The following is a 17525-nucleotide window of genomic DNA, read 5'->3' on the forward strand; positions in this document are numbered from 1 at the left end:
GTACATAAAAAGTACTTGCAGAAACCTAATTCCCCTGTTCTGGACGAGTCTACATGTAAATATGCGAAACTTAAATGATAGTTAAACAGTACTCAGACTGATATATACAATTAACAGTTACCAAATTGAAATGAAAAAGGACCAATTTAATGACATTACATCATATAATTATTTATTTATGATAAAAAAAATAGCATCTAAATAACATCAAATGATAGTTTTACAAAATTAGGGGGTAAATTTATATTTTTTAGCCAACTTTTCAAAATAACGATTTCTTATTTAATAAATCAGCAATCAAAACCCCCGTACAGACCTCATTTATAACTGACCAATGAATATTATGCCCAACAACTTCATGCCATATATACTTGATGTTTTCGATCTGTCAGTAATCATGAAATAGAATCGTAAAGATCAGACTTTAGAAAACAGTAAGTAAACTCTTCCAACAATTAGCTTTTTAAACAGCTTGTTTAAGAACTTTTAATCGGACAGTCCTAGATGCATAAGGTCCTTCACAATATTCATCCGGCAAATGTTCCTTTTGTTTCTGATTTGGTAATTTTCCTACATTAAGATACATGCGAATGCAGAATAATTAGTTTTGTCTATTCAGTCCAATTAATTAATAGATCTTGCTTTATTTGTGTTTTTTTAAATAAGAACTATGAATGCAAACTTCAATGAATAAAACCGTATTGAACTAGGTTTCACTGTCCCGATCAAAACGTGTTGGTGAGATATATTCGCAAGTTCAATATATTATATGAAAACAAACACTTTAATTTAGTCGTCCGTTATTCCCTTTTCGTGTCCAAATGAAGCAAAAACACCTGAAAAAAACTTTTATCTTTCTTAGTTTTATCCTTGCCCGACAAAAAAAATCATATGTTATAAATCGTATTTAAACATTAGATAAGAACAATAGTAAAAAAATATCTAGATTTGATAAACTGAAGAGACACCCCCCCTCAAAAAAAAAAGAAGAAAAGAAAACAACATAAAAATTTAAATGAAAATTGTAAATTATAGCATTTTACAAGATCTTGTCTTTGTGTGCCAAGTACTAGTACTGTAACAGAGATATTAATCAAATTGATTGATTGTTGTTTGCGTTAAGTCCAGTAGCAAATATTTCATGCCTGTAAATGACTACAACACATAAATTTTAAATACAATAGGTAGGTCGTACAATAGGTGCAAGAGTTTATAATTTGATTCATAAAATCTACCCTAAAGTCGATCATCCATGATTACGTGTAGTTCACAATATCATTTCACTCATCCAATTTAGGTTAGATACTTTTAGCTCGCTTTAGTAACTGTGAGAATTCTGTGAAACTGTATTGTGTATTGCACTTTAGTTTTTGGTATGATATTCTGTACTACGGATCACTACTGCTCTCTTGGTTGGTCTCGTGTGGGGGCGTTCGCCTCGAGAGCGGGAGGTAATTAAATTTGTTCGAATCTCGAACGGGTCAAACAAAGACGTTAATTAAATTGGTATTCCATTTTAACGCTTAACACGTGGCATCACAGTAAGACCACAGACTGGCCGGCTAAGCGTCGGAAATGTGTCCTGGTCGGGTGACTTTTCTTCCTGCGAACTAATATCTTGTGAACTTACAAGATAAAAAAAAAAGACTCAGCTTGTCAGTCTAGTAAAAAACGGGGTTAATGCTCTTATTATATTTCACGTAATCGTCCTGAATATTAATTTTATTCGCCGCTGGTCGTCATCCATTATCATTATTTATTTTACCGTTTTATTATACAGTGAAGTGTTTTTCTTTTACTAGTATATATTAAAACTTCTTAAATTTTCACCAATCAAAATTAAAAAATGGCAGGTGAATTGTTTCAAACACTTGTGATTGTTGGGATTATTATCTTTCACGGTAAATAATAGTAAATCAAATGTGCCTTTTCGGATATATAATATTTGACGGAAAATATTGAATTAAGATCAATTAACTCCGTATAACTATTATTTAGTCATGGGTCGGTTATGAGCTTATTATTCTGTATACGGAATGTTGTATAAAAAAAGACCGAATGTTGACTCTAAATATTTTTATTTATCTGTGTATTTCCGTTGCTGTCGCATTAATGTATACCTTTATCTCCTTTTATTCAAAACCAAGATTTGCTTGGGTATAGAAATATTAACATCTCTAGACCTCTCCCGTTCCACAGTATACCCTTGCTAAATGGGTGCGTTCGTTTGGCTTATTGGTTATATAAATACGCAGCTTTGTCCGATCAAAATATAATAGGAATGTATATCAGATGTCTGGTGCAGTGAGAATTCCACGCTATCTTTACTATACTATACATAAAAATATTAATTTTCGCGAACCATTTACGTCACGGAAATTCCAAAATATGGCATCAGTAAGGAGAGTTGTGCAAATAATGTAATTACCTTAAAAAAAACATTAGAGGGAAAGACAATCTACACGCGAGTTGAATGATTGAAATGTGTAAACAACAAGAAAAGTCAGCTTAATCTTTTTAAATAATTATAAGTCGCATGGTTGATTTTAACAACATTTTTGCGACTTTTGCTAGAACAATAGTAGATGAAAAAAAATATAACAAAACCGATCAGCAAGACAATATAAAAAGAAATGAAACGCTAAAAATACGTTGAATCTTTTTTTATTAATTGTTGTCAACCCTTTTTTATCATTTTTTCCCCTTTTATGACAACTATTATACCAGTCAGATATAAATAAACTTCAAACAGCAAATGTTGTCACCTAGACGAGGGAGCCGTCATTGTATGCTTCAATATATGAGTTATTGCCACTCAATGAAGATTGTTTTTTTTTATGTAGTCCCTCCCCTGTTAGTTTTGCTGGAAATTATACAATGTAACCCCTGGTGTGTACTATGACAACGTTTTTTTAATATTAAAAAAAAAGATTAAATGCAAAGAGAAAAATGATGGAAGAAATGCTAAGATTTACGCAAAAAAATTCAAATGTAAATAAAGATGAAATATATAAAAATTGATAAACTGTGTGAGACTATAATCAACAGAGGACAAATTATTATAAATCACTAAATGAAGCTGATTAATTTATTGCTCCTTTGTGTCCAGTGGCAAATATGTCATGCATATTCACGACTAGATTCAAAGTGGATCAATTTGAAGCAAATGTTTACAAATTTAGAGTGGCACTTTTTACAATAAGGCAGAGCGTTCGCTAGAGGTAAAACGTATGCCGTAATAGAATAGATTTGAACCATAATGATCGAACTCGTTAAGTTAAGTAAGCCCTCCTTCCTTTTTTTCTCCACGATAGACGAATGTCATATACAAAACGTCATGAATTTACAAACAATAACGGCCACTATAAGTAAATGAGATATGGACTTTTTTTATAAATTAATTCCTATTGCAGCCAACATCTCCCAGTTCGGGACAGGTTATTTATTTCCACAAAATACCGCCTGATTATTGATCGAAGATATTTAAGCAACCAGAAGCACTTTGAATCAAACAAATTCTTGAAATGGTAAATTAAGGTATTTTGCTGGGTGTTTTTCCCAATCCTATTTCGCACCCCCTAATTTTAAGAGGGCGTATCTAATTAGTCATGCCCGATTAACTTTTATTGAATTGAACCTCAACTTAAAGACCTACATCGGGTAAATAAGTTCGAGGTACAATAAGTAGACAATAGAAATCCTTTGTGAAATAAGATCGTCCCAGGTATCTTAGAAAATAAATTTGCGTTGAATAACAATGAAAAATGCACGAGCAGGTTTGTAAATACTATTAGTGTGTTTTTATTGTCTTATATGTGTATCGATTGACTTTTGACAAACTGGTATTCACCAAGTCCAATACTAACTCAAAAGCAAATTAAACAAAACATTTACCGACACAAAAACAATTGTTGTTTAAATCCATATTCCCATAATAAAAATGTTTAATTACAAATATAAATAATACAAGACACAACGATTTCATTAGTTCGGCATAACATACTTTTGTCATCATGTAAGTTATCAGAACAGCAACACTCTGAACCGTCCAACATATAAAAAAAAAACAAGTCTGTGTCTCTTTTGTCTGATATCGGGTTAAAGTAAATGTTTCATCAACATGTACAATATAACACAAACTCTGACGAAGGACAGAACTATGTCTTTAACTCTATGGTTCTGTTTTTGCAGGACACATTTGACAAAATAAATGCAATGACATTCTGAATCAGGCCAAAAGAGTAACATGCAGAAATAAATGTTTCATATTCTTTTATTTTGTGTCTAATAATTACATGCTTTTTTTCTATTAAAGAAGAATATAATACATATTTGATAGTTTTAACCTATCAGTGTCAGTGCTTATTTCATTTTAACATCCCCCGCGACCAAAACACACGCACAAAAAGAACATTAATTTATAGTCAGATATGATTAATTTGATATTGATAGATTATTATTGTTGCAACAAATCTGTACATGTGTTCATAAAACCCTTCGTTGAAGAATTATTCATTTAATTGCAAGTGTATTATCTTGTATGAATAGGGCAAATCTAAGAGAAATTAATGAATTGTAAGCGTTCTTACTGCCCTATTCCTTAATTTCGTAAAATGTTTCGGAATTTGGGATCTTCAATGATCTTCTTCGTAGTTTATAGAGACTTTGTTTCTTATTCGAGCTTTTTGTAGCTTTTGCCCTAAAATACGATTGTTTTATTTTTTGTGGCTTCCTTATCTCCCATCTTTGAAACTCTAAATGTTCCCTTTTCTCCTTGACACTTCATAACTTAAAAATGCAACAAACAGAAAAACGCAAAAAAACATATTCTCTAATTTTCAACTAAAAAAAATTCTCTTCCCATGTTTTTTACATTTTGTAGGATATTTTGAATTCTAGTCTATCCATGTGAATGAAGAAATGTTATTTGGCCGGTATACCCTACTTTTTTCTTCTTCTAAATTTAATCAATCCATGTCCTTGCTTGTAATAGTTATCAAAGGTACCAGGATTGTAAAAGTGTTCAAAAAGAAAAGAAAGGTGTCAATGTTAAATTTAGGAAAATCTAATCTTTTCATTGGCTTCTATCTCAAACACGAGAGCACGTACCTTCTTATTTTTCTTCTTTTAAGTTCTGTTATAAATGTACCATACATATATAATACTTGATATTTTGAAACAGACGTAAAAGAGAAACATCCTTTCTTTAAATTTTAATGGTGGTTAAGCCGTTTCTTAAGCATTATTTTCAAAATGTTAAACATGACTCTTTTTGGATTAAAAAACTAAACTATTTGTAACGGAATCTAACCATCATTTTTCTGCAGTTTCCTCTAATATATTGCATGATCTTTTTCTTTTAAACATTATTGTAGTAACTTAAGATTTGTTTCTTGTTAAATGTATAATTGTACATATGCTATAAAAATGTATTCTGCAATACGCCTATTTCCGACAATGTACTTATATTGTATAAATATTGTTCTGATCTATGTCCTCAAGAAAAGGAACATTTCCCAAATTTCAGTTGACATTAAAAAAGTGCATATTTAAAGATCCTTTCCGTATCAACTGAAATGATATCGTTTACTAATACATTTACACATCTGAAACTTAAAAATAAACATGGACTGAATTTACCCCTTTAAATGTCTGGTTATATAGTGAGAAAAGGCGCGTCTTGTGTACGTTATCATAAGCATGATCCTTTTGATGAATTAAAAAAAACGTTCAACAGCATTTAAATTAGGATTGAATCTTCGACTAGGCGAAACTTCAGTGTTGTCTGTCTTGATTTTATTATAATGTCAAGATCATTTTCCATTGCTGTATTTATTTATTTGACTGAAAAAATTACAAGTAATGGGAAAGTGAATAACTTTAACGGACACCTCTTGAAAATATATGATATGATGAAGCTAAATCACATAAACAGGGTACTTATATTCAAAATAACACATATAAAAAATTAAAAGTAAATACGAACATAATCGGAAAATATTTTCAAATTTTGTAACGTAGATACGGTTGAAATTACAACAGAATGTATTTAAAAAAAGTCAAATTTTATTTAAAATCGCTTAAGGTGACACAACATAAAAATTACATAAATCAATATCATAAAATACATAACAGCATAAATATTTTGTATAAAGAATCACGAACCATCAAACAAAAAAGTGTTGAAGTCAGCTCAGCTGGACCGTTAACATCTACTGGTGCTCAAGACAAAAAATATTCTTATAAAACTGCATTCGACGGCAATCGTAACCAAAGAAGAGACAATATGCTAGTTACTTTGACAAATTGAAAATACAAGTTTTCATCTATAGATCAAGTTTTCCGTAACGGTTAACCAAATGATGATATTGTTCTTAAAATTGTTGAACAAATCACTTCAGTGTATCTGTAAAGCAACATTGATTCAACAGCATTTTTGTGCGACTTACACATGAAGTCTTCTTTCAAATAATCATTAACCTGAAAACTAAATTATTCACTCATATTTTTCAACCTTCTTTGCCTTTTGCAAACACACCTTAAAAGCATTCAAACAACAACAGAGTTTATTCACTCATACGTTTGCAAGTATGGTTGTATTCGAAAACGGTAAAAAGACATCAGTTGGTTCATCAGATTCTTATTGAGCATTTCTTGAACACACTTTTCTGTAAATAGATGCTACAACGGCGAAAACCTTTGGAGCGTCCGCCAAAATAATCATTACCAATGGAACCACCAACAGAGCGACACCTACATAACCTACGGATGCAGCAGAAGGTCTGTCGTCACGTGCTGATATGTGTTTCCTGATAGTAGCAGATATGTTTTTCGAGTCGATGGCTAAGTTATTCTTTATTTCATTCAGCTCTTCCTCCATAATGTCTTTTAGATCATCTTTTGTTAGGTTTTGCTCTTTCAAATGTCCCCATTTATAAACTAAATAAGAAAATGTTCAAAACACAAAGTTGATATTGGAAGGTAAAACCTGAAATTGTTTCATACTTGATGGATTGCCAATTTAAGGGTTGATACAAAATATCAAAAAGCTATGTAGTTGCAGACAAAAATGCCACTGTTCATCTGCAATATATTTATAATCGTTATAAAGCGTGACTCGCTTATTTGAAAAGAATCGTGCAAGTGCTGATTTTTTCTATTTCCAAATGAAATGTTTTCGGTAATTTATAAGTCAGGTAAAGTTTAAAGAAAAGTTAATATTGAAACAAACTTGTTTAACTTTCACTTTAGATAAAACTGTTTGAATAAAATTGAGATATACCTGGACATTCAATGATGTTACAGTGAACGTATGTAACATTGTCACCAGGACATTCATTTCCAACATTTGTTGGCGCTAGATTATCGCAGCATCGGCGCCTTATTTGTGTCCCATTGCCACAGGAAGTTGAGCAGTGACCATCATCCTCCCAACAGCTCCATGATCCTACAAGTATTTCAATTATCATCAAATAAATGGAATGTTTTTGTTAAGTTTTTATTTTAAGATTGAACTAGTGGTACAGTAGCATGTGTACATTTTTGTCATACAAAATAACATTGAAGGAATGTTTTGACGTTCGAAGAAAACACGACTAGTACAATGCAAAAACAATAGTAGCGACATACAGTAGGATAGTTCAGGGTTTAACATTGTAACACGTATTGAAAAGTAAAGCAACGTACAAAACATACCGAACTGTAAAAAATATTAGGACTGATAGTCCCGCGTTTAAAGAAAAAAAGAAAAAACTTAAACACACAAAAAAAAAATGGAAAACAACTGTCATGTTCATGACATTATATAGGCATTTACTATCTATTAGTGTGCAAACAACGAGAAACGTCTTAATTTATTACAATATATACATTTCTTAATTACATATATGACATCATCTGATGAAGTTTTGTCTACGGGAATAGCACCAGTCATAAAAACTTGTTTGAACTACTAACGTGTATCATCTTCACTACTAAAAAAAGAGGTCCAATTTGTCAGACGGTATGACATAAAAACGACGAGTCAAAGAATTGAACTTTATATGCCTATAGGACATTTGTATTGTTTAAAAAAGAGTGGCAAAATATACCAGAGGGACTGTCAAACTCTTAGATCGAAAATAACTGACAACGACATGGCTAATAAAGAAAAAAAGACAAGCAGACTAATAATAGTACACAACACAAAACATAGAAGACTAAGCAGCATGCACCCAACCAAAAACTGGGGGTGCCCACTGGAAGGGTAAAGTTCATTTTTTTCCACATAATTTATATTACAAATGATAAGTTGAAACTTATTTATTTATAGTGGATTGGGAAGCAAGTTTTTCAACTTATATTAATCCCTTTCCACTTTGCGGGTGCGAGTGCTGCCTTGTAGCGGCAGTAGCCGGCTCTTTTTCGAAATCTACAAGGGTGTCTTTAATTTGCAAGAGATATGGATCTCTCTTAAAACTGGTCAGCCAGTTATCGTCAACTTCCGACGGACTATCATCGTTTCCTCAAGACCATACTCGCAAATAGTGTCAAGGGAGAGCCGAAAATTCAGTCCCTGAGCTTTTAATCCCGGAACAGGAATCGAACCAGGAACCTTTGTGTTAGTAGTTGATTGTAAAGTTACTTTCAGTAACTTCCACCTCTATCAGATATTTAGAAAGCCAAACAAGTACAAAGTCGAAGAGCATTGAGGATCCAAAATTCAGTATGCTTCCATATCAATACCACTAGATATTTTGGTAAATTAGTTAAGAAAAATAAATTCAGTTTGTAGTAAGTTTATTGTACTTAACCTGAAAAAGTTCAAACAGAAAGATTTTGAAAGCATATTACAATCGGTATGTCTTTGTCTTATGACAATACAAATCAGGCTAAAAAGTAACTATTCTTTAATTCAGTAACGGAATGTATGTCGCGGATGTTATTTAGTTGGTACTAAAATTAAAGGCGAATATGTGTATATGCATATGATGAGTGTTTACAATCATTGAGTGTCAACACATTTCATCTCTGGAAATAACCTATATGCCTACATAAGATCTCATTGATATAGTATGATTTTGTACATTTTCTATTCACGATCTGTAAAATCGTTTTGCGGGTATAAATCATTTTTTTTATATAAGATTTTGCTATAAAATATTATTTTATAAATGAACTTTATCATATACGTAATAGAAAAATTAAATAAAAAAATGGGGTCACCGTTGATTTAAGCTCACAATCTGCCTCCGAAAGAAGCATACATTTTTGTTAATATCCTTTTTTTCTGTTGAACTAATAGGAGAAATAGAGGTAATATCGAAATAAAAAAAAACTAAGTTACAGAAATCGCTTACATTTTACAATTATTTAGTTTATATACAGCACATTTGAGAACAATAATATAAAATATAGGTCACCGATGAGTTAAAAAAGATATATCAATTATAATACAAAAAATGGCATTGTTGCACCAAAGGGAGATACTTTGAAGCTCTTTCAATGATATAAACATTTAAAAAGTCATCTGGGGCCAAACCGGATCGATTTCTGGTCGATTTTTGTACCATCTCATAAAGTAATAACTAATAGTGTAATAAATAAAATTAGTAATGAAAAAAACAAATGTATAATATTCTGCTGAAATTTTTGTTCCCGCGAGCCTCCTTAAAACACTGCAATTGATCTACCCAAAAGATGGTCTAACTAAAATATGGGATCTTACTACTTTTTTGTACATTTCATATTTTAGCATTGCTCTGTATAGATAATTATAGGTATAAGAACAATGTCTGACACCGACACAGCAAGCTACACAAACGCCCAAATTATATCATTCAAAATTATTCAAACTGGAAAACCAACGGTATGCTATATATAAAAAACAAGGAATGAAAAACATCTATTCAATTTTTTGATGACACAATCGGTGTTAGTGACAATGTTAATAATTTTCAAAGATCTAGTTAAACATTAATAAGGTATAACCAATGTGTTTTCAACTGATCGGGCGGAGCTTATGTTTCAATTTGCATAAGGACAGTCTATTCGAAAATGTTTGTGATGATTCCCGTTAAAATTATTATCATTGATTTCTAATCACTTATCAGTGTCAACAAACAGATATACAAAAGAACGTAGTTTACGATAGGTTATAGATGATGCATATTTTAAGGTTTTTCTTATCCCAGAACACACCAATGGGTGTCAGGATTTATCAAATGAAAGACCGACTGTAGGGAGGTCTTCATTTGGGCAATCCTGACACCCCCAGGTTTGTTTTAAGTCAAGAAAAATCTTAAAATATGCATTATCTGACTTATATACCGTAAACATTTTTTTTTATATAAAGATTAGTACAATTTGACATCATATTTAACAGACTACACTAAATAATAAAAGTGGGATATTCCTTTCGTTCAGGTTTTAATACGCCCTACGGCTCATTTAGAATATGAAATAAAACTCACTTATTAATCTAGATAAACATGTAAGCCTTTGAAATTATGAATCATACGAAATACAAATATTACAGTAATACATGAAGTAAGATACAAATAAATTGTTACCATCCGATAACGGTGTATGAAAAGTTAAAGACACTTTGAAAGTAATTTAAGGATATTTTTTTCCACAGTTCTATTTGAATCAAATGATAAATTCAGACTGATTTTCTTTTGAAAAGCAATAAATTTTAAACAAATAATCAGGATATAATTCTATACCCTTCCTCTCCCAGCCAACCCCATTGTGAGGTACGTGTATGTTATTCAATAGAACATAAGAATATTTTAATAGCTGATCATTTGATAGAGTAAAAGGTATACAAAAATGTAAAAAAGTTAAAAACTGACACGAAGGGAGCACGATATAGTGACACATGTACATGTAAAACGAAAACGAATATCAAACCATGTAGGGCAATGTATGATTTCATATTTAGTGTGACTTAGTAATATTTTTCAAAATCTTACACACGAATATGTTTAAATCTGACTTTTTTTTATAACTTTAATGAAAGTTTTACATTATATGATGTCTCCGTGTATTGTAGCTATAAATTAACAAAACGTCACATTATTTGTTTCTAAAATTAAAATGCTAGCGATGACGTTTTTTTACTCCTTTAAAAACTTTAAAAATAAACTCCTAATCAGCAAATCAGACGAATATAATTTTGAAGCAGATTATAATTTGCATTTCTTACCACGAAAAATAATGATTTCATATAGTTCTTTATTTTATGTCTTGCAGCATATTTCATTGAAACATGGTATCGGTTGATTCTTCGAAAGAAAAACATAAAAATCTATATAGGTTTAGAAGGGACGAATAAAATAGTTTAAGATTTGTAGCATTTATATGTGCTAAAGCAGAGTATTTAAAGTATCGGCTATGGTATTATTTATTCTGTTTGACACTTCTCTGATTGTGAGATATTTTTTAATCGTTTTTTTCTATTAACTCTTTTTATTCAACTCTATGTGTCCTTTCTAATCATGATCAATACTATTTGCAACTTATCCCCGTGCGCTCCCACATTCGAGATATAAGGCAGATTTTTTTTCTATTCCAGAACGTTTTAGAATAACGACGTATCAATATGTTGCAACTTCCATCGTCATAGTTTTACTGTCCTATCCACAAAATGTTTTTTAAATAGTCAGATAAATGTCTAGAGATGTTTAATAAAATTGTTAACATTTGCACCAGTTCTTAGAGTAGGCGACTATGATGCAACTGAAAGCTTAAACTTACTATAAAGGTTTATAAGGTTAAGTTTACCATTTTCAAAAAAGAGATATCTCACAAACCCGAAAAGTTGGAACATTTTACGTGATTAAAAGTCTTGAGTTTCGTATTTCTTACATTAATTCCCTTCGTAGGGAAAATTATTTAAAACATTCTGTGAAAATCATTTCGACTTCCAAAATGTTTTTTTTTAAAACAAAACATCACATCAAGTTTAAATATATTCTGTCTTGTTTAAAAACACTTAATTTATCGTAAATGTATGAATATGTAGGGTTTACGACTTCAATGAGCTCATAGATTATATATCAACAATTATAGTATATATTTCATTTTTCATTAAATACACATCTTATTATTGTTCATCATGCACCAATAAACTGTAATTCATTGAGTTTCATCTTTGTATCGTTTATTGTTTTGTACATTCGCCGATTCGTGAATGAAGCATTTAAATATTTTCATTTGTTCTTTCGGGCCTTTTTTAGCATGCTTTTATATATAATTCTTAATCATTGTTGAACGCCGTGCGGGGACATATATATATGTATACTTCTACATGATCTTGTCTCTTGTGATGGGCTTTCTTATTTACTTTTCGATCCCAAATTAATTTGTTGTGTTTGTTGTTGTCATCGGATTTTTTTCAAATTTTGAACGTTAACTTTGTAGTTGTAAATCGCATTTTTTTTCTGTTGTATTCGTGTGTTGTGTTATGGATAACTACTCATCCAGTTCATTCGGTAGATTTGATTTTGGATCAACGAAATTTACACGATACATTTGGTTTGCAGTTTGATCAGAAGAAACACCGACAAAGCTAGATAATACAATTAAGAATCTAATTACTAATACAATTAAATATTAATTAGTTTTATCATTTTCACTGTTATTAATATAAGTTAGATAAGTCATACAAATCTAATCTTGAATTTCATCCAAATACTTTCTTAATTTTCGGAACACGTTTTACAGATTTAAATGTGACGTCACTTTGGGCGTTGCAATGACTATGGCTAACACGGCTGTGATTTTGTAATGTATTCGTTTTAATTCAATAGCTAGTCACCACTTAAGTTTTATCATGTATATTTATTATATAGTCATCTTATGAAATTTACTGTTTGCAAAACTATTTATTATTCTTGAAAACAGTGATTGTTTTGTCAGAGGCGGATAACCCTGGCCTCACAACTTTTTGGAATTTTTGGTCCTCGGCGATCTTCAACTTTGTAGTTGTTATGGCTTTCAAACTTTTTCATCTGAGCATAGTTTTGTGAGGACGTAGCGCGCGTCTGGCGTATACAAATATTTTTTAACCTGTTGTTTTTGATGGCTATTATTCGTTTGTTTCGCTGTTCTATATATTCTCCCATTTATTTATTGTAGCCTTGTCGTTTAATGTTGTCATTTTAATGTTATATTTAACACTGCCATTATTGTGGGAGGTTTGGCATGCCATAAAACCAGGTTCAACCCACCACTTTCTGTCATAAAATACCCTGTACCAAGTCAGGAAAATGGCCATTGTTACATTATAGTTCGTTTCTGTGTGTGTTACATTTCGTTTACATTGTTACATTGTTGTGTTGTAGTTCTTTTATATTTGATACGTTTCCCTCAGTTTTAGTTTGTAACCCGGATTTGTTTTTTCTCTATCGATTGATGAATTTTAAACAGTGGTATACTACTGTTGCCTTTATTTATTTGCAATCATACACCATTTTTTTTTCATGGTTCACACGATGATGACATTGACATTGGGAATACTATATATGGAGCTTCATACCTGGACATCCACCTAGGTTGCATGTTTTGTATTCATAGTTTTCACCATCACAAGCAACCGACAAATGGCCTGGTAATGAAACATGGTTACACGTTCTTGTAAATAGCTTTTGGCCGCCGTCACAAGAAGTAGAGCATTCACCAAATGCTGTCCAGTCGCCCCAACGACCTTCAATATTATAAAATAAAAATATCAGGCTGTCTTATTATAACTTCAACAAACCCCGAATATATTTGTACCAGCCGAATATCAAAATAGATACATGTAACATATACATATTATAAACATATAAAATTAGAATACTAGTGTAAGTGCTCACTTATCCGACAACAAAATCAAAGTATTTAGTAATATATAACAAGACAAGGAAATAACTATGTTAATTAACTTTTTCTTTTCCCACATCGAAACCAGATAGTCTGGCAGTTTTCTTTATGATATATTCCTATACTACTATTGAGTCAGACTATGAAAACATATTATTGTTATGATGAGCTCGATTTTTTCATTTAATTTTAACAACGCTAAAATCCGAAGCTGAAATATACAATACATAATAGAACTTACTAAACATCTCACCATAAACTTGTTTTTGAGAGAACAATATTTGAAAATGTTGGATTTTTTTTTTTTACCTCTGATGAAATGTTGGAACGTTGTCAGACATCTGTTTTCTGAACATTACCTTGAAATTCATAAAATTGTCTTCAGGGCAACAGTATGATGATAATGAAACTTTGTTTACAAATCCTTTATATAAGAATTGGTGAACAAAACTTATTCAAATCAAGAATGTAAAGAAAAAACATTTTGTGTTAACAAATTTTAAGAGGAGGCGTTTCATGCATGGTAAATGTTTGAACATGGACATCGATATAAGCTGATCATAGTTTCTAGTAAAAGAAATGCATTGTCTTTACATATAATAAAATGAAATCATGATGTTGTATATTAATGTACCTGTACACCCTGTATAGCTTGTGCATGGTAATTCAAAATCATAAGTCAATTGACCACAGCGGCCAGTAAAATTTTGAGTTCCCTCTCCACAATCATTTGTACAATCTCCTGGTTCAAGTACGCACACTACAAATAAAATTTAATCTTGTTCTATTTATAGATAACGATGTTTGAGAGTGTATCGATTGTTTTAAACATTTTTGGATGAACGGTTAGTTTAAATCATATTTTCAGCAACAAATTATCAGTTTCTCCGTGTATGTAAGTAAACAGAAACAGAATGTGTTGCTGTTATTATCTTGTTTTTCTTTAGAACACTATATCATTCAAAGGGGACTCGAGCTCTGGGCGCAAAATTAATTGTGTCCGCTCCGCACTCCACCACATACAAGACCTAAGTAAGGAGCTAAAAATGAAATGGTTGTCGTTTGATGCTGATTATCATATTCTGAATTTGTTTACCGTTTCGTACAAATGTCAGACCGTTGGTTTTCTTGTTTGATTCATTTACAATTCATCATAGAAGTTCCTTTTGTAACTTATTATACGGTATGGTGGTTTCACTCATTATCGAAAGCCGTTCCGTGAATGTTTTTTTACATCCGTGTCACTTAATAACTGGTGATTAGCAGCCTCTTGCAAGCCTATGCCATTTATATATCTTTATTTCTCACATTATAAAATCCATGATACAACTACAAGCATGAAGTCAGAAAGTGAGTGTAGAGTTCTTGTGTTTAGAATTAATACAACATTTCATTTTCACAGTAACAAAACATGTAGCAACTTATTACATTCCACCTTTTTGCGGATTTTTTAGTCAGATCTTAGATGAATATTATTTCTATTTAAATAAAAACAAAAATCCTGTGTCGCTGTATCGAAGACCCATTGGTGGCTTTCTATGGAACGCCGTAACTGACTTATAGTCTATGTATATAATTTATTTTGTCGCTTTGTCTTTATGTGCTATCATTTCCACTTTAAGCTATGTGTAAGTTCATGTATTTTCTGACACTGCATCTTTGTGTTGTGTCAAAATTATTTTTTTGTTTGGTCGAACAACTATTTGATTTGTTATTGCTATTCTTTGTTATGTCCAATATACATAACATTATGTTGTATCTACTGTATTGTCTGTGAATACCTCTAATAGTTATGGTCAACCCCCCTCCCTCTTTCTTTCTTTCACACCAACTCTATGTTGTGTCTATTCTTCCGTCAAGTAAGTCAGTAAATAATTGCTTCCTGTCTTCAATGTGATTATTATGTTAAATGTTCTAAAAATTTTGTTTTGATACATCTTTATTCTATGAAAACCTCATGATGTTTTAATCTAACGACTTAATGTTGTGTTTGTACATATGTATCTTATGTGAGAAGTATAATGCATCATGTTATAGCTGATATGCGTTTTGCCGAAAATTGATAGTTCCAATTATCATTACTTCATGTCCACCTATAACATTATGTTCAAACAATTTTAACATTATGTGCAAACACCTATTACGTTTTACGCAAACAACTTTTACGTTATATGCAAACGCATATTATGTTATTTGCCTATTACATTTAATACGTGCAAACACCATTAAATTCCTTTGATTTTATGTTCAGACGTCTATAAATTTATGTGTAAACACCTATAATGTTATGTGCAAATGGCTTTTATATTGTGAACAAACGCAATCAATTTACAGTAGAAATTGTAACTTAAGAAAATCAAAAGAATTAAGTATGTTGAAAGCAAAATGCAGACACACATTTCTTTATAGAGAATGTAAACAAAAATGATTTTGCTCTCTTTTACCTACACCATTCTCATCATTATATAGGATGCCAAAGCTTGCAATACTTTTTGAATATGTTTTTTGAAGACGGTTAGTTATATACAGCAATTATAGAGATTTGTTGGGGTAGAATCGCTATATATAGGACAGCGGCTTCGTGAAGAGCATTGAGGACCTAGAGTTCCAAAAAGTTGTGCTAAATACGGCTAAGGTAATCTATTCCTTGAATTTGAAAATTCTCAGTTGTACGAAAAATTTACAAAAGATCGTACCAGTTTTGTGTGATTATCAAAAAAAGTTTATTCCGACTTTATTATACAAACATGCTCCAAATGTAATGGTCAAGACTGTTGTATATTGTTTATTACTCCTTTATTCAGTTATTGTACAAATACAATTGTAATAATACAACATACATGTACTTACAGTACGAACAAACAGAAAATATGGAAAGCATAAGAATAACTGTTTCTCCTATTCTAAGTTCCATGCTGAATTGATATTTTCAGCTGCATATGAAACCGCCTCTTCTATTTAAACTGGAAAGTATATGTGATGATCAGCTACAAATCAGAAGTGACAATTATTTTAAAGAAAAATAAAATAGTAAATATTGACTAAATCATACAAAACGTTATATATCAAGGTAATTCTACTGAAACGCTGACCGGATCATTTATCATAATAAAAAAGTTTTATTCCATTTGTCATTCACTATGTATAACGTTATAGTTTCTGGGCTACTTATATCTATTCTTATTGACGTGATTTTCCTTCTTTTCTCTCTTCAAAGCAAAACATTATAGATGACTAACTGACTTCGGAACTTGAATTATTTAGAGTTACTTGTAAAGTTTATTTTAAAAGTAAACTTTTACATACAATTTCTGAGTGTTCTTGATGTGTCTTGGTCCATTAGTTGACACTTATATAAAAACTGTTATTTATGATGAAAATTTGTGATGTAATTGACACTTGAAATACTGAACTGTACGGTGAGTTTAAAATACAAAAAAGTCACATTTTTACTGAAACAAAAGACAATTATTTTTTATATCAATCATTCCATATGCCGATCAAAATTGCTGTAATGTAAAAGTTATACCAAAAAAAGTGTACAAACATTTACCATAATTACACATGTAAAAGCACATAACGTTTCTTTTCTAAAAGTTGCAAGTAATATTTTACACGGTACATTTAACTTTTGCTGATATTTTTTTTCAGGTGATCATCTCTTTTATTTTAAATTA

The 17525-nt window shown here is 31.0% G+C and overlaps 1 protein-coding gene across 1 annotated transcript; it reads right to left on the reverse strand.

The window, feature by feature from the left end:
* Positions 1-6180: 6180 nt before the first annotated feature.
* On the reverse strand, positions 6181-16829 carry LOC139523122 (coadhesin-like). Its single transcript, XM_071316907.1, has 5 exons — positions 16699-16829; positions 14483-14608; positions 13523-13690; positions 7283-7447; positions 6181-6939 (listed from the first exon to the last, which is right to left on the reverse strand). The coding sequence occupies exons 1-5, from the start codon at positions 16760-16762 to the stop codon at positions 6641-6643; spliced, it is 822 nt and encodes a 273-aa protein (XP_071173008.1). The 5' UTR covers positions 16763-16829; the 3' UTR covers positions 6181-6640.
* Positions 16830-17525: the final 696 nt, after the last annotated feature.

Source organism: Mytilus edulis, chromosome 5 (genome assembly GCF_963676685.1).
Source record: "Mytilus edulis chromosome 5, xbMytEdul2.2, whole genome shotgun sequence".
NCBI classification, from domain to species: domain Eukaryota; kingdom Metazoa; phylum Mollusca; class Bivalvia; order Mytilida; family Mytilidae; genus Mytilus; species Mytilus edulis.